We start from the raw sequence: 27590 nt of genomic DNA, 5'->3' as shown, positions 1-27590 counted from the left end.
AGTATTTCTTGGCTGCCATGATGGTCTTCCTATCGTTGTAAATTGCACTAAACCAAGTTTAAACGATTGACAGTACATCTAGCAAGTCCAAAAATTGAGTTTTATTGAAAGGGACTGTAACTGACATTGAAGTGAAAGTGGCAGCGCCTTACACAAATCAAAAAGCACAAGAGGGTGGAACTTCAAATGGGCGTGGCTAAATCCTAGTACGGTTGCATCGCAGCGCATACACAATGGCTGCTCGAAAGAGGGGAAAGCAAACAATTTTCAGGCCCGCCGCGTCTAGCAAAAAATATGAGAAAAAAATTATTAAAAATTCGGAAAATAGTTGAAAGTCAAGAAAAACTCAACAGAAAGGATGTTAAAGCGTCCGGGGTAAGTTTGATGTAAATTAAGTAAACGGTTACTCAGTTCTTGAATTAAAATATCGGGGTTATTTAAATTATGAGAGAGGGGTGAGCTGGGGAAAAAGTTTGTGTTAATCAGTACCCAGTTTGGGACCACAGAGAAAACCAAGGGAGGTACAAGTATTGGGAAAAAAAAAAAAAAATATGTCATGTGTGTTATTAGTGTCACGGTGAGTGTCCACGAACATTAAAGACCACGGGGATCAGTAGAATGAAGGAAAGTTGCGTAAAGTTGAACATAGCTCCCACACTTAGTTTATTTTTTTAATATAATAACAGCAGTGCGATGAACACCGACAGGAACAGGCGCACTTGGATTCAGCAATAATGTCAGTTTTCCTGCTGTCTGCATTCACATTTTAATTTTGCCTAATGTAGGCTCCGCTTCATCATAAGCAGTGTCAGCATGTCCTTATCGATTCAAGCATCTCATTTCCAAAACTATAACGCCAAATGCGACCATATAGTGGCCACAGTGACATTTTGTCATGCTGTTTCACTTTTAGTCTAGAAACTATATCGCATTTTTATCCACTCCAGGTATTGTCACACGGATGACAGTTCGGCTATGACCCGCTGTAAACCTAATAAACAAGGAATGGCAACAAATTGCTTGTCAATAAAGTAGCAAAATGGAGGTAGAACTTCAGGCAAACTAATTAGGTAATGCTTGAGATTTGCTTATGCAGCCTGCGTCCCAACGTGTCACACACAGCTTCTTTTAAGACCACAAGTCAGCTTCTGTTCAGTTTGATTGGTGTGGCAGGTTGCACTCTGCACGTTAGTAATTCCTCTTTTACAAGATCTGGTCCTATAGCTGATGCTGATATAACATCGTATAGGAGCCTGTCATGTCAGTGTACTGAGCGTTGAACACAAGCTGGTTGTTCTCAAAAGCTTGAACACTTGAGAGATCAGAAGCCTCTTCCATCGCAGATTTGTTGTCGAGTTGAAGTAGCCATTGTGTTTGTGTCGGTGGTTAGAAAGTTGATACTGAAACAGTTCCTGAGAGGAAGTGTGTTGTCAGCGTTGACTGAGGTCTTTGTTTACACCTGTCCTACACCTTAAACCATACCTACACTTCTGGTCTGTCATGGCTTTAGTCTGCAGCTTTTCTGGAACTGCTGTTGCTTGGTTTTGACCCTTGAGTCTTGAGCCTTTTACATACTGAATGGTTACTGACATCAGTCACATGAGATTTTAAATTCTGTTGAGACTAAAAGGAAATTTTCCAAGGAATATAATTCATTTATTACTTTTGAAAGTCCTGAACTACTCCTACTTCAGCCTGTCATTTTTTATATAAATACACCTAGTTTGAAGCAGTTTTATTTCTTGTCCTGTGATTAGACTTAATTCTTTTATTTGCAATATAGTGCTGCTGTTGTGAATGTGCGTTTTGAGCTGAAAAACCTAGTTTGTGAACATGTGTTTTCAGTTAAATGACAACTCTTCCTAAACCTTGGTCTTACAAAATATATCAAGTAGGCATTTTCATTGTCTGGAAATTAATATTAACTGTAATGTTGTAAAAATGAGTTATAGTACACTTTTACTTTAAAAAATTTTCAACAAAATAATTAGAATTTGGGAAACATTTAATGAGAATCAGAATCATTTTTATTGGCCAAGTTTGTGCATACCTTCTTTTTTGATAAATGAGTAAATTTAGTACATAAAGTAAAGTCAGGGAGAATAATGGAAGTGAGTAACTAGTTACAGAATGCATCCTGTGTGTTAATATTATTATTATTAGTGTAATTAATATTATTCAAAATTATAAAAAGAAAATACAGAACAGAACAGTCACTTTTTTACAAAGACAAAATTTGAATCATACAATGATTTAATAATAAAATGTTGCTTTTAAATTAAGGGTTAGTAATGCAAATAAAATAAGTTGGAGTTTTTGCTAAAGAATACATGACTTTTTACTAATGTGTAAAAAGCACTGATAAGTCTTAATTATTGCAAAGCAGTTAGCACTTATCAGTGTATTTATTTGTAGTAAATTAGTTATTTGTTATGTAGAGATCACTGCAGACACAAGTGCTTGTGAAAACTCTTCATTTCAATAGCAACAATAACAAACATCAACATTCAATAGCAACAATAACAAACATCTTCAATAATAAACATCATCATTCATCTTTCAAATTAAAGAGAAAAGTTAAATTTAGTTACAGTACAGTTACAGGAATACAGAAATATCAGCCTTATTCACAATCAAAATGGGGCAGAAGGAATGATGTTGCATTTGCTGCATGGGTAAATGTACAACTTAAAACTTTTCACCAGTGTACATAAATAATTGTCTTTCAAATCTGACAGATATCCCAGATATCTTAATGCAGATCATGCAAAGCTTTGCTGATTGATAAATCCCCATGTGTGTTTCAATAGTAATATAATCTGAGAATGTATGGTGATGGATGTGATCTATTTATCTGTTTTTGTCTCTCTGCTGGATATCTGCTGTTTTTATTCAGTACATTTTCATCTACTTGTGTTTTAATTAATTAACTGTTAAATGTTAATGTTAATTAAAACCTGAGTGGGCTGGGGCAAGAGCTAAAATGCAATAGATTTACTAGTTTGAAATTCATGATTAAATAATTAAAGCTAACCTATTTTAATTCAGCTGACTGGGACAGATTCTCAAACTTGTAGTGGAAGGTGATAAACCCTTGGGTTGTGTTTGTTACATGATACTAACTTTTGTGTTCCTGGTCTAAATTCTTCAACCCATTATAAGTGTTTATAAATCTATTATAATGCATATTTACCACCTGATGTTGTGTTAGATCCATTTATTCACTTTAATTCTAAAGATTATAAAAAGGTTTTGCACTTCTCTTTGGAACTTATAGTTCTGTAGGCCTCACTGAGATGAGCTAATTGAACATATACAACTAATTTTTGAGTAAAATACATATTATTTATGGGTTATTTTAACTATAGTAAATACCAGAGGAAACAAACTGTGCTATTTATAACAGACCATTCAGTGTCTGTTGAAAAGACATTTATTCTGAATCCCCTCAGTTTTTTAAAGAGTGGTTCAAAATAGCATCTGTGGTGGTCATGGTCAAACCTGACTGTCATAATTTTATTAAGAAAAGATGTAGGGGGAAACTGTTGATACTTAAAAACTTTATTCAGTTACAAAGCTAAATTATGAATATAACACAGCAACAGTAACAATAACAATAACAGTGCCACTAAAAAACAAAAAATATCAGGATATATCATATAATCAGGATTTAGAATCTGTCAATCAATCAACCATGTACATGCCCGACAAGATGTCATGGTTTTTGCATGTGCCTTGCAAATATGTGTGTTGCATTTTAGGCATACAATCCTAATGTTTACATCTCTTGGGTCACAGTGTGCGCACCTCTTCCTTTTGTCTCGTTTGTCCTGGCCCTTGTGTGTCTCTCATCAATCCCGTAGATGCTAGTGTTTGAGGAAAGTGTTGGCGCCTTTGAATGAAAAGCATCACAATGGCTTTCCCCAGCTTCTCCAGGAACAGCCTCTTCTTGAATGTCTTCTTCTAATTCCAGCCTGGATTCACCTCCATCCATGCTACAAGAGCATTGTAGGTTCACACATCTAAGATGTTAAAAAATAACAACATCAGGGGCCATTGTGCAGCCATTCTTTTATATGAATATGAGCCAGTAACAAGGCTTTTCATGTCTTACATAGTAACATTTTAAATATTACATTGTAGATTTTTTTTTCAGTTCATCAAATCTAAAAACTTAGTTGCTTAATCAAATTAATAGAATGAACTACACATTGTAATTCAATGTGAAAAAGCATTTCAGCATCATGCTTTTTCTGTCCATGAAAACATCATGGACAGTACATGAGCATTTAGGGATAAAAAGTAGTGTATCTTATCCAGGTTGTTTCTACTTCTTAATTTCTTTTGTAGTCCAAGAAGCATTAGGCTTCTTATCCTCTTTGGTGCTCACAGCATCATGTCTGCACAGGGTGCTCATCAGAAGCACATTTATTTTTCTCTTAGGCTATAGGACAGAAGTTTGTGTGTCACTGTAATTACAAATATAAATAAAAATCAAGCTCTGTCCTTTGTGGTCAGTGGTGCAGGAAAAAGTTTGAGCTTGTTCCATCTGACTGTCCCCATCATGATTGTTTTTTTCCATAGCAACTCTTGGCCATGGGCATATGAAGTAGGGAAATTATCACATGTGATGTTGTGCTCCACGGAGACCTGCTGTCATGTCCAGGACCACACACTTGGCCTGGTTTACTCAGTATATGCTGCTTGAACGGGCAGCAGCCTTTGAAAGACACCATACATTCATCCAGCAACAGGGGTGTCATAGCGGGGGGAAATATTGGAACTACGTTACCTACCTATCGTCTAAAACAATATAAGAACTTCAGAGCGGAAGAAAGTAGGAAACTGTAATGGGATATAGCATAGTTCTTCTGAATTCAGCTTGGCAGCAGTGTGTCATACTGGTTTAATATTTGTTTACAACATGGCTAGTTAGCTAATATTGTAATATAATGTATTATAGGTAGCTTTCTGATAAATGAAACAGCATTTTCTTCATCAGCATGGTCTTTGAGAACCAGCCAAAGAGAGTGAATCTTCTGCAGATCCATCATTAACATCCTCTCAAGTTACTGAGGATGTCAGACAAGCTGATCTCATAAAGTCCATCCAAAAAGTAATTTCAAAGAGGAGAATTTCAACTATATATATATATATATATATATATATATATATATATATATATATATATATATATATATATATATATATATATATATATATATATATATATATATTATGAGTTTAACTGAGGGAAATAAACTTCCAGCAGCATCAGAAAAGTTAAATAACTCACTAACACAACTGTCTGTTTCAAGATTTCAGTGTCTGAGAGTGGTATTCAGTTTCAGTTTTAATACTTTGGCTACCTATTTAACATATCTATGGATTATGCCTTTAGGTTTCAGAAGTTTTATTATGCTACTGCTGTGGTGCAACAGACTGGGCCCCTAAGCCCCTTTTTACAATATCCAACATGGATATCTCTAAGGTCAAAGCACATCAGTTAAATAAAATAAATAAATACCTGATCCGACTCTGCATGCTATTAGCTAGAGGTGGATATATTTCTGGATCTGTAAACACCAGACAGAATCCCATGTATGCTTGGATTGCTGTCTAGTTTACCTCCTTCCAGTTGTATTTTCGGTATTGATCTCAACTCCAAGTTTGTCATATTTAGGACTATGATTTCAATTGGCTCCATCAGGAACAGTTTTAAACAGGATTTAATGTTATCAGTTTGGGATATGGCATGCCTTGTCGACCCTGGGGTCATCCTGACAACATTCTCAGTTGACAGTCTGCCTCTTCTCTCAAATGGGGATGAAGACGAAGATGAAGGGCAAATTCTCCTTCTTTTACTGGAAGGTTACAGTCTCAGCAGGGTTCTCCTCCTCAACTCTTGATTGCTCCTCATCAGGTGTCTCATGATTTTGGTCATATTCTGTATTGTCTTCCACCTCTGAAACTTCCTAGTCCAGTGTGTTTTCCCTGACAGTTCCATCCTGTTCTTTCTTCTCCTCAAGAGCCTCATGTAGAATCAGTCATGTGGATATTGTGGTGCCACAGAATGAAATGTGGGCAATGCTCAAGCTGAAGCTTTACATAGCAGAGTTCGGAGAAAGATACTCAATATATGATTGAAACACTGTTGCAATTGTTTGCAAGAATAACAATCCAATATTCCCATAAGCTATTGGTATAATATTTTGTCTGGAAGGTGTGGTTCCGGGAGGGGCTTCCCAGGAAATGCAGGAAGGGTAATGGAAGTCTGTGCGTTTGATGGATGTACATGTTGCTAAACTCTCAAGTTTTTACACTTTTTTCTCTCACCATTTATTTTCCATGGCCATTCACTTGTGATTGTGAACTCCACAAAAAAAAAAATCTCCCAAAATCAATGAAAAAAATTAAATTTGTTTAGTTGATCTGTGTCAAGGATATCATGAAACCTTATACCAATCAGATGAAATAAATTATTTTTTTTGACTGGAACAAAACTCAAATTGCATCAGTCTTTCGTGGAGGCCTCCATGTGATCATCTCTTACTTGAAAAGGCATTTCTGACCTACCTGCTTCAAGGTTTAGCTGGGTGACCCTACATAGGGATGTAAGAGAATTTCCACGTTGTTCAATTCAAGTGCATCAGAACTGAGGATACAGCTTTAGCGTTCCATTAATTTACAGATTTTCTATCAAATTTGTATACAGAAATGGGCAGCAACTGCAGAATAATGTTTAAAAATACAAGTCATGACTTTTAAGACTTCACTCTTCTATCAGATTCATTATTTGTTATTTATGAGAATGCCAGTAAAGTGGTCTGCAGTGAGCCGAGGTGTATTGATTAAGGCTTTTACCAGGATATGTCACACACCTGGTAAATCTGTGGCTTAGGAGGGTTCTTCCATTGATCTCTCACCGATCACAGGGTTGGTGTTTCAATCCCAAGCTCCTCCTCTCTTCATGCTGAAGTGTTTGTGTAAGATAGTGAACCCCAAAATGCTCTTGATGGACAAGCCAGCTCCTTGCATGGTAGCTTGCTGTAGTGTGTGAATGGTTGGTGAAAAATTGTAAATGCGCGACAGAAAAGTGTTGCATGAATACAGCCATTGACCATTTACAACTGCTTTCAGATTGTCAGCTCTTTTGTTCCTTACAGCCACTGACGGCAGCAGGACATGTTCATGCTCCAGGTGCTGCTGCTAAAATACTGTAGCTTGATTAAATCATGTGCAACAAACACCAGCTTTTTTTTTTTTTAAATAAACATATTTAGGTCACATAGTTAATGAATCTGCCAAGTCACAAAACGCTGATGGTATACCTTTAGGTACACCTTGCTAAAACTAACGCAGTCTAAGTTTTTGCTGAAACTGAGTAATTTAACTTTCGCTAAGGTAGGCTTTATTTCATGACTGGTGTGTTAGTTAATAAACTGGCAACTGAGTATATATCTCGCTACAGTATCTACAGGGGCAACTGTATAACATGTAGTAATCTCTGGATGCTCTGACTCTTAATGAATACTGAACACTACCTTAACCCTTCACATTAAGACCTTTTCACCAGCAATTCACTGAACAACTTTTTTTTGTGAAGTTACAGGAAATGTAGCCTGAACTTAACAGTAAATCGCTGAATTTTGTGACTGAGTTCCAACTCCTGGTTTGATTTAATAATGAGCCTATAGTCACTCACAAGAGTTGCCCCCAGCAAGGAAACCTACTGTGGATTGTAAAACTCAGAGTTCACTAAGCCAGTTGATAACCAGCTTCACAATATCACAGTTATCCAGGATCATCAGTGTTAGGCACAGTGAATACAGGTAACCCAGAAAGAGATAGATTAAGTTAAACTTGCTTTGTCATATTATGGTATAGGCCTACGATCAGTATTTCTGCTGATTTATTTTCATTTAGGTTTCAGTGTCCTTTGTACTACCAGCAACTCAGTCAGCAACCTGAAATGAAACCATTCAGATGATCTCTCTCTCTCTCTCTCTCTCTCTCTCTCTCTCTCTCTCTCTCTCTCTCTCTCTCTCTCTCTCTCTCTCTCTCAGGCCCCTGAGTCCGGGCGGTGTTGAGCACATAAAACTGGATAGAATAATTGCATCAGTACTAGTTGGGCACTGTGCCCCTGTCCATGTAGCTGGTCTGCCTTAGGGTGCCATGGCCACAGGAACCCAGGGCCACCGTGACCACATCTTGGAGAAAGCCAAGCTCACGCCACCTACAGGGAGGCGTAGGAGAGCAGAGGGGAAGCCGAAGAAGAATTTCCCCTGCCAAGAGTGTCAGAAAGCTTTCAACAGTCTGGAGAAGTTGAAGGTGCACTCGTATTCTCACACAGGCGAAAGACCCTACCGCTGCTCCCACCCTGACTGCACCAAGGCTTTCGTCTCCAAATACAAGCTGCTACGGTACAGACAAGCAGCAGTACATAGCAGGCTGCGGCATGTTGCTTTTCTCTTTACCTTTGATAACATAGTGCTCTGAAGTAGTCAGAATGATGTGTTGATGAATACTAGTTTTCAGCTCTTGTGTTTATGTGTAATGTAAAGCATGCCTACTTAAAACATGATTGCAACAATTCTGAGTGCTCATAGAATGTGTCTGTGTTCCAAGGCATATGGCAACTCACTCGCCAGAAAAAAACCACAAGTGTTCATACTGTGAGAAAATGTTCCATCGCAAGGATCACTTAAAGAATCACCTACACACTCATGACCCCTACAAGGAGGCGTTCACCTGTCAGGAGTGTGGCAAGAGCTACAACACCAAGCTGGGCTTCAAACGCCACCTCGCGCTCCATGCTGCCAACAGTGGAGATCTCACCTGCCAAGTGTGCCTGCAGCCATTCCCCAGCACCGGGGTTCTTCTAGAGCACCTCAAAACACACGCTGGCAAGTCCTCTGGCGGGACCAAAGAGAAAAAGCATCGCTGCGAGCATTGTGAGCGGCGGTTTTACACCCGTAAAGATGTGCGACGCCACATGGTGGTGCACACCGGACGCAAGGACTTCCTTTGTCAGTACTGTGCCCAGCGGTTTGGTAGGAAGGACCACCTGACACGTCACATGAAGAAGAGCCACCCGCAGGAGCTGCTGAGGGTAAAAACTGAGCCAGCTGATTTGCTGGAGCCCATTGTATATGGCTTGGCGTCTGGGGCCATCAAGGGTGAGCTCCCGGGAATGCTGACACCAAGGCCGCACCAGCTCAACACATACACAGGCCCCGTCCTGGACACAGAGCCCTTCCCTACTCCCACACACCCCTTTTCTTTAAAGTACCCGCTGGGCTCCAACTTTACCTCATACACTGTCTCCTCACAGGAGCGGGAGCAGAATCTAAAGGGAGAACTGGAGACCTACCTGATGGAGCTGCAGAGCAGCATGCCCTCCTCATCTTCTGCAGCCCAAGAACCCCAACTCTCCTCCTCCAAACTTGAGTTGGAGCCTCAAGTGAGCGGGCTAGAGGGAGCGAGTGAGGAGGTGTCCTTGTCCAAAATGTCCACATCGGTGGCAGCAGCCACTGCAGGCGACTCTCTGGCCTCATCCTCCTCTCTGATGGACTTCTCACAGCTTTTCAACTTCCTTCCGCTCAATGGGCCTCCATACAACCAGGCAGGGGGCAATGGGGGGCAGGGTGTTGCCTATCCACCCAACGAAGAGCCTGCACCTCTCGTCCAGCTGCCCCCCGAGTCCTCGGAAGGCCCAGAGGCTGCAGAGAGTCCGCTTCAAGGGCTCCCTTCCTCCTTCATATCCAACTTGAGCACACCCACCACACTGCCCCGCTTCCATCAAGCTTTTCAGTGATCCAGTATGTACTGCGCCTGGCACACATGCACTCTCATACACGCATGTCAGCATGTGTGTATGAGAGTGCACACATGCACTCTCATACACACATGCTGACATGCAAGCTACACAACCACACCAGCAGACAGACATCAAAACAAAATGCCAATAACATGTTTGATATTAGCACTTCTGTCCTTTAAATATCTGCTTATGTTGTCATGACAACATAAGACACTAACACATGCATCAGACACATAATGATTCGCACAGCGGTAGCACACATACATCTCTCCACACAAGGGTTGGCCTAATCAGCTTTCTAGTAGCTACAGTTTGGATGTCTTCTTTTCACTTATCAATCTTTTGTTTAAGTTGGCAAATTACAAACGACTCCCTAATGATGTGTTAGGATAAGAGGAGACTTAATTAATCCTGTTCTGCTGGATGTATAGGCAAATAAAAATTCCAAGTTCTTAGTTTTTTGCTGTTTGCTAGTTTTATAACCTAAATAATAGTTTTATATTCTACTTTTTTGAATGCCTGCAGGCTATAATATACATCTTTAATTGCAGCACAAACAGTAGCTCTCAGTCATGGGCTGTGTTCACACAGGTCAGCACAGCTCAGGCACTCACTTAAACAAATTTCAGTGGAGCATTGCTCTGAGCACCGCACCACAACCATTAGTGCAAAAACATGCCATATACACATTACTGGAGCAAAACCTGTGTTTCCTGCAGTAATGTGGACATGGCTTAAGAGCGACAGTGAGAGCTATGACAGTTTAAAGGTGAATTAGTCTTTTGGGAGTTCAGGAATTTTCACATAGATGAATGAAAGTCATTTGATTACAGTGCCATTTTCTTTTCTTCAGAATAGCTGACCTTAGTATGCAGATTGCTATGTATGTTGTTTTTTGTATAGCACCTTGAACTTTGTGATGTCATCAGGCTTCACATGTGACCTTTATTTTACATCTTTCTTATTTGTGGTATGATTGTAAAGGACCAATCTGTAGTTCTTGTATGTTTTTGTCCATTTTCATTGTTTTAATACATCATATAGTATATACTATACACACACACACACACACACACAGTAAATAGAAAACATGCAAAAAACATCAGTCTGGTCCTTTTGATCAATCCATAAAACAGAAGTTCAGCCACATTATTATCAACAAGGTACTGATTAGGAACTACTGAGCAACAGTATTACAGTTTTACATTTCATTCTGGAAGATTTCAGGTCAAGGTCAAATTCTTAACTCTCTGACAGTGGGAACATTTTCATAAAAGCTGAAATATGTCTTTTATTTTGTTTCTTATTATTCCCCAAACCCCAAACCGAAGTCAACCAAACACAGACAAAGTTGGCTGCTAGCTGCTGAAACATTTATTTAGACAGGTAGCTGAAAAAAAAGATCTGTTTCAACATAGAGAGTGAGCTGACATCAATGGCTGTAATCAATGCCCTCTAAACACCCACTCCACTACAAACACAGCATCCCTAGTTGGAGAGTTAATATCAGCCATGTATCTAGATTAACCAGGCACCAGTTTCCACACAGAGAACTTACAAATTGTGCTCTTGATGCCCATGATACACAAACACATTCACTGTTGTGCACCCTACCCAGTCAACCACTCAGCAGAGTTATCTTTCATTAGGAGTGAGCACTCCAGGCTCAGCGTTGCATTGCTAATTTTTTTGGTTAGTCTACTGAGCTGTTCCACTTTCCTCTTATTTAGTCTGTCGTTTTTTAATTTCAAAGGTTATATCAAGGACCACAAAACAAGCACCCCCACAAGGACAATGGAAGTTATTAATGCAGAAATACATAATCACACACAAAGTATCTCCTTTATTTCCTTCTTGTCTGTAGTCAAGCACCTAAGCATTTAGTAGGAAACAGACTTCTAAGAAGTGTAATTAGACTGTCTTGTTTGGGAATGTTGGACTGAAACTAAAATTTTTAGTTGGGGGGTATGCGAAAGATGCAGAAAGTTAATTTTACATCTTCAAGTCATGCGTGTTTATATACGGTACCAAGTACCATTGTATTTTATGTATCATAGAAAGTCAGCAAAAATGGTGTGGAAAAATGAACGATAAAAATGCAAATTAGCGGCTGAATTTAATTCTTTGCTTTTTAGAAAAGCAAGAGTCTATATAGCCTAATATTTTCCCTGGATCCTGACCCTCCTTGATTAAAAAAAAAAACAAAAAACAAAACTGCAACATTCCCTCTGACAATACATTGCAAATATAGCATAAACAATTTACGATGATGTACTCCAATTTAAACATTTTATATTTAAAGAAACCATACATTATTACAGTGCACATTTATGCCTATTAAAAGTGAAATTTGCAATTATGAGATCAGTGGCAATTATAACAAAAGGTTTGTTCTGTTTACCAAATATTGTAGCCATGTTATATCTTTGAAGTGAGAACTAGATATAGAATAGAAATAGACATTTTTCTCATCCAGTGTGGAACAATTTGGAACTCCTCAACTCCTCATGAAGTCAAATGTGATTTTTTTCTTTTTCTTTTTTTTTTTGGTAATTTATCCAAAAGAAAAGGTTGTGAAACAAAGAAATGTTAATAGGAAGTATTTTATGAGTGACTGTTCCACAACTTGACAGTTTTTTTTTCCGTTCTTAAAGCCTGACTCCCATAAATGGTCATAAAAACATAATAATTTTTCAACATGTGCAACGTGTGCAGATGATAAACATTCTTTACTGTGCTCCGCTTATATTAAAACTCAACCTGCAGGTCAACCAAACCAAGTCCAGAAATAAAGCAAATATACTGTAAGCTCCGATAAGTTCGAAAATATTTCACTTTTCAGAATCAGTTCAGCAGATTGACAATGAAAACTAATGTCCACAGCCACATATTCTGCCTTCCTCTGGCATGGCTCCACTTTATGTTTAGATTAAAATGAAAGTCACCCACTAAAACAGAAAACACATTAGACCCATAAGTTTTATTGTAATATATTTTTCATGAAAAGAATTGTTCATGTGAAAAGGTAAATATCAACTCTTTAGTCCCCACTCGGTCTTTTAAGATCAAAGTATTGCTAACAAGCTAAAAACATCCAGTTTTAAGGAATATATTACATTATATAATATTGTGGTGGAAATGCCCCATTTTAGGATTCTCTTGCTTAGCACACAATCAAAGAGTTTGCTATAAAGTGTTCCTGACCAGAAACAGTCTACACTGTCCCCCATTGTGCCCCTTTAACTGCTTCTAGTGCCCTCTAGCAAGGCATGTTGCCGAATTGCTGCTTATGGACAGGTGATAGGGGACTGTAGTGTTGCCTGGGCATCTCCCAGGTATAAATATGTAGGACTGTATGAATGTGAAGCAGGACAGTACTGAAAAATGGTTTAGATTCATAGCAAACCTTTTCTTGATTAAATAAAAGTAAACTTCATTAGGCCAAAGAATGCTAGATTTAGATCAGTTGTCTAAGTAGTCTTTCCTACTTAAAACCTTAAAAGACATTTAAACACACACGCCCTCATACACTCACTGGCAAATCTCTTCAACATGTTTTCCCAGCTGAACCTATAGTAATACTGTATTTACCCATGTATGTAGTTGAGGCCTGGTTTGTATATCTGCTTCTGAGACTTCTCCTTTCTCACTAATACTTGGGAGGTGTAAGAGGCTCCAAGCACTCATAAATTCAGTCCAGAAACATATAGGAATTGTGTCCACACAAGTTGAGTCAGTGGATGGGTGTGTGCCATGTCTGACATACATGCAGGATAAAGGAGTTTGCGTTCTGTCACAGACCTGCAAATACATTTTTGTTTTTGATTGACCACGATCTTTCCCCAGCCTGAACCACACCTGTGTTGCTTTGCACAGAGATTGTAGAAAGCAAGAACTTTAAAAATGCTAGTATCAGATCTGTGGCTTTGCACAATTGTATTATATCTACAGTCTTGTCTGGTGATGGGGTTGGAAAAATTCTGTTTAAAAAAAGCATTAATGTATTAGATGAAGCACAGCATCATTATAAGATGTTTTAATTTTCAAAATTGGCTGAAAACTAACAGTTTAATAGTTAACGGTATATTCTGTGGACAGTCCTCAGTGACAGGGCCAGTGTTACTAGAAAAAAAATGTTGGATTTCTGAAATGATTTCAAAATTTTGAATGCTTTAAACTCCTCAAACAAAATTTACCTTTATTGTACTAGTGTGGTGGTAGAAGTCTCAAAACCAGATTAAACCAAAACTATGTACATGATAGATAAAACCAGGGGGAAGAGAAAATATGTTTTTTCAATTTTAGGTGAACTGCATCTTTAACAGAATTAGTCTTGACATGGATGAATTGGTGTGAACACATCTGTTATTTAAATTCTGAAGATGGTATTTTCTGCAGTCTGGGCTTCCACCCCCAGCCAAACTATGGAGAGGGGTCCTTCTTAGCACTACCTGAAGCTTTTAACTGACAGAATTAGGGTAAAATCGAAGTTATATGAAGTGAAGTTCCACCAAACATGGCATTTATTGCTAATGAAACAGTGGTTTAGTCACAAGTACTGAAAAGAAGACATACGCAGTAGCTGTATTTCTCCCCAGATGGGCCTTCAGTGCCTCATTCAGCCCACATGGTCACAAATGCACATTTCACCTTGTGTTCTTTCGACATTAAGTCATTCACAGATGCCTCACTTCTCAGTCAACAGCATGAACATACTCTTATTCAAATCATAAATTGTGAGCAGATGCTGTGCCTTATTTTTATTGAGATATTTTAACATATTAGCTGTTTGCTGTCATTTAAAATCAATGTGGGAAATACAAAAGGGCCTTTAAAAAATGGCACAATAACATCTGTGATGGAATAGATGCACACCACATATATTTTATACATTGTTTTCCACAATGTATAATAATGTCACATTACAGTAACATCCTCTAACATCACCTTTCGCTTAGAAACCTCTAGATTATGTTAATGACTCCAACATTTCTAAAGATGCATGCTGGAATGTTGCACAAGACATCTAGAATTCTTTTTTTTTTTTTTTTTGACGGCTATTAAAAATAAGGTCTTGGTTTTGAATAATGTGTATTAAGAGTGTATAAACATTATACAACTTAAGTGATGTGTTGAAACAAGCAGATGCAGATTTATTAAGTGGAAAAGGTTCAACATATTTTTGCTAACAAAACGCAAGCAGAATCAAATAGTAAACTACAGTTAGCACTGATGCATTGCTTTGACATGTCATTAGCAACTGCCATTACCTCTACTGACTGTGTTTAGATTTAGAATATCAAATGGCTGTGGTGTTGCTTTGAATAGTTACCACAGTTGCTGTGGTTCATATAAAGTTGTTTAGTTTGGATTATCCTCATTTATCACCTCAGCACTCCGTACATCACTCTGTGATTTTTTTTTCATTTAGTTTGTTTAATCACCTTGGGCAAAATAACTGTTCTGACATTAAAAGATCTCAAAAACATATTTAAAGAGGCAGACTATTGTTGGAAATCAGGAAAACTCCAAATCATGGAGTAACATACAGGATGCTGAGGTCGCAAATGTTTGGGTTAGTTGCCAGTCCTATTCCAGTTACTGTGTTTTCCGGCTGTTATTAGTTATGGGCTTATGACTGTTGCCTACTTTCTTATGCAGTTAAGATTGTGCTAGCAATCACTAGCCAACAAAGCAGGGCTGGTCATCGACTGAAATGTGTGTGTGTGTAGCACATAATCTTGTAGATTTAGTTCCTGATCTCAATCAAATTGGTAATAAAAACTGAGGGAAAATGCACACCTATACTAGTGAGGTGCCAGCTCGTAGGCATACATACAAAGAATGGGAAAGCTGCACACTCATAACTCATAAGCTAATTTTAGACAGTGTTATACTGAGGTTTGGACAACATTTGACAATTAGAAAAGTATCATGTGACCAAAGTTCCATATTTTGGTCACAATTTGCATCACAATTTGCTGATCTAGGCAGTGAGAAGCTGTTTAAAAGAGTATTCTAATAAACTCTAATAAATATATTAGAGTAAATATAGTAGGTAGACCTATAGTTAAAAACTGGGTTCATATTTCTTAGAGTATGATATCAAAATGGTATCATTTTGGAATCAGTATCAAAATGTTGGTATCATACAGACATATTTCAATCAATACCCAGCCCTAAAGACAACATCAACTAACATTACCTTGTGAGCAGTCACAAAGGCAGTGTTAGCTGATATACATTGTTCCATAAAATAAAGATTGCATATTTTATTTGTAGAACAAAACAGATAAAATAGGGACTTTTGTCCCTATTTTATCTTTTGTTTTTATATGTTCAAGGGATATTGGACTGCACAATATAAATGTGAACTTCACAGCTTTCAAAAAAATTTCCCTTCCTCTACAGCAGTTAACAGATGGTGCATCTTAGTTACATGAAATGTTTGATGCATATACAAACACACACACACACACACATACACACACACACACACACACACACACACACACACACACACACATATACACGTACACACACATATACATATATACCTATATGTATATAACCCAATAGTGTTATCATTTACCTCACATACTCATGTTGTTTTTGTGCTCCGGGATTTAAAAATAATAATGATGAACTAGAAGTGTTAAGCTCCCCATTTTCCTTCCTGAATAGTGGGACTCGATGAGACAATGAATAGAGACAATATTTTTCTGGGTTGAGTGAAATATAGAGTTGAATGTGTAATGTTTCAAAGCATTTATGGAACTTTTCTCTTTGTATCTTGTGAAGGTTTGTGATTTTACAAGAGATATTAGCAAGCCTCTTTCTCTCTCTCATATATATATACACATATATATGTATATGTGTGTGTATATATATATATATATATAGTAATAATAGCACTTTTGTAGATTGAATGCCTTCATTTCCAACAATACCTTTGTTTAAAACCTTTATTACATTATAGATGATATATTTTAGCTCTTTCAGAGAACAGTAACATGTAAATACAATATAAATGTTTTATTTTTACAGGTACAATTTTTGACAGTGTTTTTCCTATCAAAGTGTCATTTTTGCTTTACTTGCACAAGTGTTCTGTGTATCTCACTGAGGGGGCTTTTATCAAATGATGTACCTTTAAACAGATTTTTGTAGGTGTAGTTTTTTCACAAGGCCTTCTATGACTTTTCAGCCGCTGGGTTAGGTGAGAGCACAGGCAATAATGAAGCTTAAATGGACAGTTATAGAGCACTTAATTGTTTCATCTTGTCATGGGTTGTTTAGTTGTTGAAAAGACAAACAAGATATATGTTCGGTAACTCCCTTGATAATTATGTCCTCTTCTGTCATCCTTTGACCTCAGTGTAACATTATGAAAAAATATTACTTGATTTCGTAGTGGTTTCTGTCTGAAAGCTGTTGCATGAATATACATATTACAGTCAGCTAACTGCAGTTTTAACTTGATGTATAAGTTCTATGGACTGTATGACAGAATACAGAAGGGGGAGAGTAAAAGCATAACTGTGCATTGAAGTTGTAAGGAAAAAAAAAGTAGATCAGATTTGGAGTTTTGGATCAGATCATGTTAAAAATTCTAAAGCAACTCTAAACTGTCCAGGACATAGACATAGGAAAAACAAAATGTGTCCCATAGTCTCGTTGTGACCAGAGACAGGAGATGCTCTTCGGTGAGAGGCACAGACCTTTAGCAAATCATGTCAAACTTTTTTTTATAAGCTTCATTGGTACCAGTGAACTTTATTGAATGTGTATGTAAGAAACACTGCAATACTGCAATATATTTTGGTATTGGATCAAGCTGCTAACATACTTCTAAAGCTCCTTAAGGTGCTACAGACCTCTTTTCTAGTTTTTAAATGTATCATTTGTACAAGGTATCCAGTTTAGCTGAACAGTTGGCATGTGTGTGCCTGGTTGTACTATATAGCTACATATATTTTATTGTACTGTGATTTTGTAGTGTTTTTACAGACTTGCCTGTAATCCCACCCCCACCCACCACCCCCAATCCCTTCCCGCCTGACTGTTTTGACATTTGGAAACTGGTGGGAGATTGCGCTGAGTGAAGTCACTCAGCAGAGATGAAGACATCAGTGCTGATGCTGAGAAACACGACTCCATGTGATGCCATTCAAAATGTGCTGAGGAGGAAGTTCAGCGACGAACTGCATTCCAGCCATGTTGGTTTTGTTATCCATTGCATTTCAATAATGCCATCCTGCAACAATGATGGACTCATTGCTAATTCTCAATATTTTACTTCAAATCTATTTTACAAACTACTGTTGTATTTTTATAAATATAGGCAAAGTATTTCACATAAACATATATATAAGTAAATATATATGTATATGTTTATAGGTTGTGTAAAATAAAAATTAATGCTGCAGCTTTTATCCGTTGTTTAAACATTGACATCATCCAAAGAGGCAGATTATTTATTGTCTGGCAGAGTAACGTGATTTGACTTACATACCTTGCTGCTATGAGAGAGAAGAGCTGCAGTCGTCAACTCCAGTGTTTTTTACACAATGTAATGAAAGTTTAATAAACATAAGAGAATGACCCAACTGCCAGTCTGTTTGGTCATTCCTTAAAATGTATCATTCAGTATGATTTTGTCTGCATCTATGCTTCTTTGTAAGTCGTTGGAGCCTTTCCATTCGCATCAGGCCACAGGGACTCACTTTCACTACTGTAAAGTATTAAATAGTGATGATAAATAGACATAACTTGTAACTAAACATTTAAAAGCAGCGACATTTAATGTACTGAGAACATTAAATCTGCTTTTCTGGCTTTAACTATTTAAACAAAACGTCAACAGCTTTGAGCACTTCAATTACAGTGACTTGGTCCCTAGTGAAGATATAAATCTTTCAAAATGTCTCACAAATATATGGTTTCATTGGAAAAAAAAGCCAGTAATTTTCTAAAATAGCTGGTCATTGTAGTCTTTAGCAACCATTACCTAAATAGGAGAAAATATTGCATTTATTAAGGACTATTTTCAGTAGTGACTATTTGGGGTAGCAAGGTGGTGCATGTGGGATTGAGTCAGGCCAAACTACATTGTGTGTGTTCATGGCAATAAAGAGACATGTCCCACAGTGCAACAGCGTGGCTCAAGTGTTTTCAATAATTATTGGACAGCAATGGTGCAGAAAATATAAGTCATTTAAATCATTTTTAAGGACTGAAGGTGCACAATGTATCAAACTTAACCCAAAAATCTACCGATGTAATGCCTGCACATCTGACAACATGATTCCTTAAGACAATATAATTTCTGTGAAACATAATGCATAGCTCATACTGTGCACTTACGAATGTGAGGAAGGAAACCTTAATGTGACAGACTTTTGTCTTACAAGAAAGAACATAATGATAACATCATTGGCACATACTTTTCAAATTTATACCAGATTTATGGTGCTGAGGAAGTGTTCTGAATGATGCTGCTCAATTATGTTGTAGGTAAAATAGGATGTAAGTTAGTAATTCTTGTATGATGCTGGTTTCATAAGTTGATGTCATTAGTTTATTTGATCAAATAATCAAAGATAATTTCCATTCTCTAACCCACTCTTCACAAGTTACAGAGGGCTGGAGTCTATCCCAGTATTACAGGTCACCAGACTGATGGGTTATGAGTGCAAAGCCCTAAAATTTAAACTGTGCCAAAATATATTTTACTCTGTGGGCTGACTACTGTAATTCTCCTTCTTGCTCTCACTGTTGTCTCTGTGCCTTCACATTGATGCTTCGCTCAAGAAGCAAGCTTAGTCCTGGACAATGCAGATCCTTGGAACTTCAAAATAAGTTCTCACTCAAGGAGGTCAGCTGATCATTTGCAAGGGAACAGAGCAAAAGCAAAAGCACATTGTGTTCTGTAATTTATTATCATCGCTGTCTTACACTGAACTAGTTGTGTGAATGTGATCATCACTTGTTCCTGCATGCTGGAAAAGTCTCAGAGAAACGACTGAAAAGGACAAATACAGGCTCTGAGCAGTGTAACGTGTTCCTCAGTGGAGCTTCCTCCCCCTGCCTCATGCTGAACAATGTCAAATTTGTGTCCACCTCTAAAACTCTACACTGCACAAAACTGTAGAGCAAGCTGCCGATTAGGTAGCCATTGGCTAGGTAGCTCTTTCTTTGACACATAAATATTACTGTGCCTCACCTCAAACAGAACGCTCAAAATGGCTCATGTTACCCGTCCTCCCCTACTGCAGATAGCGTAAACTGAGCTGAACCGTCGGGATGAACCCGTTGAACCCAAAACAGAAAGCATTACATACTCCGCAACACTAAGTGGCAGTATGGCTTTGTGTGTGTGTGTGTGTGTGTGTGTGTGTGTGTGTGTGTGTGTGTGTGTGTGTGTGTGTGTGTGCGTGTGTGTGTGTGTGTGTGCTGAAAAGCTTTGAGGCTGCCGAGCTGCTGTTCAGTGAGCAGCAGACCTCGGGCTTCGCAGACAGATTGTTCTATGCGCGATGCCTTCCCCGATCCCTGTAACCCGACTACTGCCCAGAGACATCTACCCCTCTCTGGACATTGGGACCTGCAGCAGCCCGCTAACAAAACAGTCCCACGGCTCCACCTTACAAGTCCCCCTTCAGCGTCTCCACGGCAGAGTTGCAAGTCGGCTCTGGTCCTCTGTGATCCACTGGAAGGAGCTACGAAACGTGCAGCCTGTGGGCTCCGGCGGATTCGGCTCCGTGTACAAGGCGGAGTACATCGGTGAGACCGTTGCGCTGAAGAGGGTCAAGAAGTGCACTAAGAACAAGCTGGCTTCCCGGCAGAGCTTCTGGGCCGAACTGAACGCAGCACACCTGCGCCACAGAAATATCGTGCGCGTCATCGCCGCTACCACCTGCGTGCCGGCCGATTTTGGAGACGAAAGCAGCATAGGAACGATACTCATGGAGTTTGTTGGGAGTAGAAATCTGCAACAGATCATCTACGGCTGTGCAGAACTGCTGGGGGAGGACGGGTGGCTCAGGTACTCCACAGACATTGTACACGGCTTGCAGTTCCTGCACTCCCACAGCGTTGTGCATCTGGACATAAAGCCAGCCAACGTGTTGGTGTCCAGTAAGGACGTCTGCAAAATTGTCGATTTCGGCTGTTCTCTTAAACTGGACCACGGGTGTGAAGCGACCTCTATCAGCCCCCGTCTGAGCCACGTAGGCGGGACATACACTCACAGAGCCCCAGAGCTGCTTAAGGGCGAGGGAGTGTCTCCTAAAGCGGATATCTTCTCTTTCGGGATCACCCTCTGGCAGCTCTTCACCAGAGAGCAGCCCTACACCGGCGACAGGCAGCACGTGCTTTACGCGGTTGTGGCGCACAATTTGCGGCCACCTGTCCAGGGCCATCCGGCGTTCCAGTCGGAGCAGGGAAGGCTATGTAGGGCTCTGCTAAGCCGGTGCTGGAGCGGAGAGGCCCGCTGCAGACCTAGTGCCCAGGAACTGCTTCCTCATCTGGAGCAGCTGCGCTCCCAGATATGAGTTTATTTTAAAGCTGGAGCACATGGCAGCTCATAAATCGGACACGTTTTAGTAACGTTTTAGTACTGTTTAGTAGTGGTGGACCTACACATTTTCTTATGGTCAGGTCATGCCAGATCCCGTTCAAAAACTATACAGTTAAGTGCCTTCAAAGCAGCAAATGTACCTCACGAAATTTAAATTTGCTAGATTATCATAAAATGATGTACCTTTAAATTCGGCACTACTTATAAAATACTAATAAAAATAAACAGCTGTGATTGTTTTTTTCCCCTCGATTGATCCATTTTTGACTGCAAATTTTCTCAGGTGAAACGTAATGTGAGTTGTACAGTGTCAGTTACTATGTGCATAATTTAAGTGGCTCCTTATGAGTAATCAGTGACACTGTACAATTGTTTTCTCAACACTGTGAGGCTTAATCGTGCTGCTAAGGAAAGCATCTTTAAAATGTCCTATATTTGAGTGGAATTTGGTCCTTTGAAGCAAAGCCGCTACACTGTTATACATAAACATCCTCATAATTTTCACCTTAATTTTTAAAGAAGCTGTTACTTGCACAAAATAAATTAATTTGGACAGATGTGCCATTCAGCCCATTGGCATATTAAAACTACATTTTAGATTCACTGGTGGTTAAAGTACAGTTTGTCAGCACAATATATGAGTACTCCCACCAAATAAATAAATCCTATTTTATCTGAGTTTCTTTAGTTCAGCCCTGTTAAAATGTCATTGTCATTTCGTTAACCTTCTCAAAACAGCCAGCCACACTTACTGTGCAAGTAAGACTTTGTTTTAGCCATTTTTTCTTAAAATATGCACTCCAAATGTGTTGTGAATTGAGTTTTATCTGCCATGATGAATGTAATATGAGATTTAAGTGTGATGGGTTTTCATTAAAATTATTTTTAATACTATATATGTGTTTTGCTTCTCAGCTCCTCCTCACACCATGTTGACAGTTTTGTTACAGGTCTAACGTGTATAGGTACAAACACATTTACAATGATGCATTTAAGAGTTTTTTTGTAACCTGACTAACAGTCTGTGGAAGGAAACGGACATAGGCATGTGGAGAACATAAAAAAATCCACACAGGAAAAACCCAGCTATTAAGGTGTATTCAACACAAGAGTCAAACTAAAACAAACACTTGTTTTACTGGTAAGTTTACATATACAAATATATAAATATTAAGCTAAGAAATTATATAAATATGGTTTTATTAACCATGTCTACATAAAGGTAGACTAAAACGTACATGTGGACACTTTATTGTATTCACACTGAATCTATCATAAAAAATTTAACGATTTTGTCTTTTTCATCTTTTATTTATCAATTTGTCATCAGATATTTGCAAATTAAGTGTATAGCCTCTGGCTTTGTGTTGTAACACGGCCACCTGCTGGTCACTTATAACTCAGTGAGAAGACCCTACAGCTCTCTGAAATGATTTGGGAACGGAGACGTGTCTTGAGATGTACAAACATTTATGCATGGCAAGCATGACGCGTCACCTTCTTGGGGCCTGTTATTGGCAGATATAGTGCTTGAGGGAGGAAACTATGACACTCACTAAGCACTTTATTAGGAACACCATACTAATACTGGGTAGGGCCTCCCTTTTCTCCTTAACAGCCTCAATCCTTCATTGCATGAGTTCCACAAGATGTTGGAAACATTCCTTGCATATTCTGCTCCATGTTGACATGATTGCATTAATTTGTCAGTAGCTTATTCATGCTGCAAATCTCCTGTTTTACTACATCCCGTCCAATAGAACATCCAAGTATTCTATTGAATGCACATCTGGTGACTGTGGAGGCCACTGAAGTACACTGAAGTCATCGTCATCTCCATGAAACCAGTTACGACTTTTGCTTTATGACATGGTGCATGATCATGCTGTAAGTAGCCATTAGAAGATGAATAAATTGCAGCCATAAAACAATGCACATGGCCAGCAACATGTCTGTGGCATTTAAACATATAAACAATGATTGGCATTAACAGACCCAAAGTGAGCCAAGAAAGCATTCTGCACACAGTTATACCACCACCAGCCTGGAACTGTTGACAAAAGATAGGTTGGGTCCATAGATTCATGCTGTTGATGCAGCCTTTCTTTCAGCTCCTCTGACCTCTCTCATCAGCATCCACCAAACTGACACTCAGAGGATGTTTCTTGTTTTTCACATGATTCTGAGTAAACTCTAGAGGGAAAATCCCAGAGATCAGCAGTTTCAGAAATACTCAAACCAGTCACTGAGATCACACATACTTGGCAACATTGCACATTATTTCTACAGATTGTTATTTGTATGTGTTATGGGACTTGTCAGCCCAAGTTTTTCTGTTTGCACCAACAACTCCATGCCAAATTCCTTGTTTGTGTAATATACACAAAATGTTTCTGATTCTGATGTTGTCCCCCAACAGAAGCTGCTGCTGTATCTACATAATTGTATGCATTGTCGTTGGGATGGTTCAGGAGATGTTGCAGGTTGTCTTTTAATCAGAAGGTAAGTGGTTTGGTCCTCAGAACTATTGAAAGAAAGTGTGCATGAAACCGTAAATCTGACTTGTTGTGCTTTGAATGGTCAGTGCTGCAGAACTAGAAGAGCGCTGTATAAATACAGTTCATTCTCTGCTGCCACAATTGACTTTTTGGATAAGTGCATTAAATGGAAGGTGTACAAGTGTTCCTAATAAAGTGCTCAGTAAATGTGGCACTGATCAGAGTTCTTTTAAGCTTCTTCATTCAGTCTATCCGACCTGGTTTTTACTGAAAAATGATGCAGGAGTAGAACCATTCTTAACTGTAAAGATTTACCTCAAGTCCACAAATGAGGCAAAATGTATATAGGCTTGGGGAAAATATTTGAGTGAAATTTATTTAATCATATTAAATCATTTGATACACCCAGACCACGGATGTGTTGTTTTAATAATTCGGAAGGAGAGCTAAATGTTTCACAAGTCCCTCAAATAGTCCTCCAAAACACAAGTTACACAGAGACGCACGAACACACACACAGAAGCAAAGACAGGTTCACTGCTTCCAGCTTTCATTCACAGACAACAGAGGTCACTGTCGCTTCAAAAATCAATGCAGAACATTGGCTAGGATACCTGCAGCCTTGAGTAATGTGCTGCAGATTAGACACATGCAACCATTTTAACAGAGACCAGATTCTTCATTTGCTTGTGTGCATGGCATATGCATGGGCATAAGTGTTTATCAGATGGTTTTTTTTTTCTTTTCTTCTGATTCTTGTTTTTGTTCTTCTGATTGAAGTACAAACTACACTGAAACAGTCACTTTTGGTAATGAAAGAATTTCACTGTGAATCATGTGTGAATGTAAACATAATTCATTATTCTATATCAATATCTGCTGGAGGACTTCTCATGATCCTCTGCACACCTCTTCTTTTCTGTCTTTCTCTCCTCAGACCCACTCTCACATTTATTAGCCTTTATTACATGTCATTAACTCTGTGTCCTCTCTCTCCCGTAGTCCTGTGCTTGTTTCTCTCTGTTCTCTCTCTCTCTGTACCTTTCTGCAGGTGTTGCTGGCTCCGGAGCTGCATGTTCTCTGTCTGTGGTCCTGGTTCCACCGACCTGCTGCTGTTTATTGTCTACAATTATCCATTTCTAACACATTACTATGCTTAATTTTCCACACTGCTTAAGATACATTTTGGATTAACATTCTATGCCAACTGTAATGTAAATAATTACCAACTATAACAGCTTTTTGCTTCTGTGCTCTGTTTCCTATCATAGCTGTAATCTGCTGAGCACACAGTATCCACTAACTGTTCTGTAATCTGAATGCTGGCCCTCTAACACTGTTCATTTCCAACCCTGTTTGTATTATGTTTTATATGCTGCATGTCCTTCTCCTCCTCTCCTCCATTCCCAGCTGTCCTATCTTCCCCCTATTCCTCCTTTCACCCAGCCCAGCCATCGGCAGGACGGCTGAGCCAGGTTCTGCTCAAGGTTTCTTCCTGTTACAAGGGAGTTTTTTCTTGCCAGTGTTGCCTTAAGTGGTTGCACTAACTTAGTGACAGATAAAAAAAATAATAAATATTGTTGTTCATTTGAGATTAATCTCTCCATCCAAAACTGGATTTTATCTAAAAAAATTTAGGGCGGTAAGAAGACTATTATAATATTTGCTACTGTATTACAGCAAGGCAGCCACTGCTTTTTACACATTTCAATACAGTGAGAAAATTCACCCAGAGGCACTCGATCCATCACAGTGAACATCACATTTTACTTTATTTTCTGTTACAGTTATATTATTGCTACATGGTAATGAACGTATGAGTTCATGGAAGGAAAGTAAGACAATGAAATGTATTGGTGGACTCAATAAAATGAATGAACTGAGTAGTTCACTGATCATCTGCCTGCTGTAGAAAACAGCTGAATTTATGATGTGAAGAGAACCGTATCAGCCCAGATATTATATCTGATGGAGATGTTAAACGTACATTTGATACACTGAAAAGTACCAGATCATCTTACCTGTATGAATCATGAGGCTGACAAACTGATTTTGCTCTAATTCAGCTTTTGACATGACAGCTTCACTAACTGCATCAGCTACTGTAGTTGTATTGTCAAATAAACAACACTGCATTCAATGAAAATATCTGTCACAAATAAGACAACAGTGTGTAAAAACATAAATTCTAAATCAAAACCATGAATCTCATTGATTAGAACATGACAGAGGGGCACAATATTCACTGGTACAGTAGCACAGTCATGACAAAAAAAACATAACACAGATAATGCAGAATCAACAAATGCCTCAAAAACATTTGCTGACAGTTTTCAGTGTGACACTGTCACCAAAAATGAGAACTATTTCACTGAGAGAGAAAATAATAATAACTAGTAATCTGCTCCAATCTGATAAATAAATGATTATTATTATTAAATCATTTACCCCAATTCAATATTATTTTTGTTGTGAGCTGTAAGGACAAAACACTATTGAAAAGAAAGCTGTAGACCTCCAAGCAGAAATACTGCTACAGTACAATTTAGTATTGCACTTCCATGAAGTTGGGAGCCTCACAAGAGACAGATCTTTTGTAAAAATAACCAAAAGTCTGTGAAGCAGAAGCTGAGCTGTCCTGAATTTTAGTCCGTTCTGTAATGCAACTCAGTAGTGTCCATCCCTGTTCAGAAAACAGTACCAGTCAAAAGTTTGGACACACCTTCTCATTCAGTGGTTTTTTTTTATTTTTTTATTACTTTCTACATTGTAGATTCATACTGAAGACATCATAACCATGAAGGAACACATATGGAATTATGTACTTAACCTGCTGCTGTTTATTGTCTACAATGATCCATTTCTAACACGTTTAATGTTCCACTCTGCTACAGATAAATTTTGGATTAATATTCTATGCAGACTCTAATGTAAATAATTACCATTTATGACATCTTTTTGCTTCTGTGCTCTGTCTCCTATCATAACTGTAATCTGCTGAGCACACATTATCCACTAACTGTTCACTAACTGTAATCTAAATGCTGGCCCTCTAACATTGTCCATTGCCAACACTGTTTGTATTATGCTGCATGTCCTTCTCCTCTTTTCCTCCATTCCCAGCTGTCCTATCTTCTTCCTTTTCCTCCTTTCACCCAGCCCGGCCATCGGCAGGAGGGTCCCCCATATAAGCCAGGTTCTGCTCAGTTTTGATTGTGGAAGGCACTATATAAATAAAAGTGAATTGAAAATTGAATTGAAAAGTGTTAAACCAACCAGAATATGTTTTATATTTTAGATTCTTCAAAGTCAAATTTGAACTCTTCAGACCAAAGTACAGATTTCCACTAGTCTAATGTCCATTCCTTGCATTTCTTGACCCAAACAATTCTCTTTTTCTTGTTGTCCTTCTTCAGTGGTGGTTTCTTTGCAGCAATTCAACCATGAAGGCCTGATTCAGGCCTGAACAGTTGATGTTGAGATGTGTCTGCTACTTGAACTCTATGAAGCATTTATGTGGGCTCTGAGGTGCTGTTAATTTGCGGTTTCTGGGGCTGGTAACTCTGATGAACTTATCCTGTGCAGCAGAGGTGACTATGTGGTGCCTTTCCTGGCGCAGTCCTCATGACAGCCAGTTTCATCATAGAATTTGATGGTTTTTGCGACTGCATTTGAGGATCCATTCATTCAT

General features: G+C 38.6%; 2 protein-coding genes across 2 annotated transcripts; both read left to right on the top strand.

Moving 5' to 3' along the window:
* The first annotated feature begins 237 nt into the window (after positions 1–237).
* plag1 (pleiomorphic adenoma gene 1) lies at positions 238–18441 on the top strand. Its single transcript, XM_041065906.1, has 4 exons — positions 238–375; positions 8067–8423; positions 8629–9843; positions 9892–18441. Exons 2-3 carry the CDS (start codon positions 8176–8178, stop codon positions 9815–9817), a joined length of 1437 nt encoding a protein of 478 aa, XP_040921840.1. The 5' UTR covers positions 238–375; positions 8067–8175; the 3' UTR covers positions 9818–9843; positions 9892–18441.
* A 1822-nt stretch (positions 18442–20263) lies between these two features.
* On the top strand, positions 20264–22227 carry mos (v-mos Moloney murine sarcoma viral oncogene homolog). Its single transcript, XM_041065824.1, has one exon. It carries the CDS (start codon positions 20359–20361, stop codon positions 21373–21375), a length of 1017 nt encoding a protein of 338 aa, XP_040921758.1. The 5' UTR covers positions 20264–20358; the 3' UTR covers positions 21376–22227.
* Positions 22228–27590: the final 5363 nt, after the last annotated feature.

This window comes from Toxotes jaculatrix, chromosome 20 (assembly GCF_017976425.1).
Source record: "Toxotes jaculatrix isolate fToxJac2 chromosome 20, fToxJac2.pri, whole genome shotgun sequence".
Lineage (NCBI taxonomy): Eukaryota > Metazoa > Chordata > Actinopteri > Toxotidae > Toxotes > Toxotes jaculatrix.
Note: the sequence above shows the minus strand (reverse complement) of the source record. Positions and strands in the feature narration are given on the sequence as shown.

Coding starts and splice junctions, on each gene's coding strand:
- plag1 (XM_041065906.1), top strand. CDS start 8,176: ATGGCCACAGGAACCCAGGGCCACCGTGACCACATCTTGGAGAAAGCC. Junction 8,424..8,628: donor TCCAAATACAAGCTGCTACG/GTACAGACAAGC, acceptor CTGTGTTCCAAG/GCATATGGCAACTCACTCGC.
- mos (XM_041065824.1), top strand. CDS start 20,359: ATGCCTTCCCCGATCCCTGTAACCCGACTACTGCCCAGAGACATCTAC.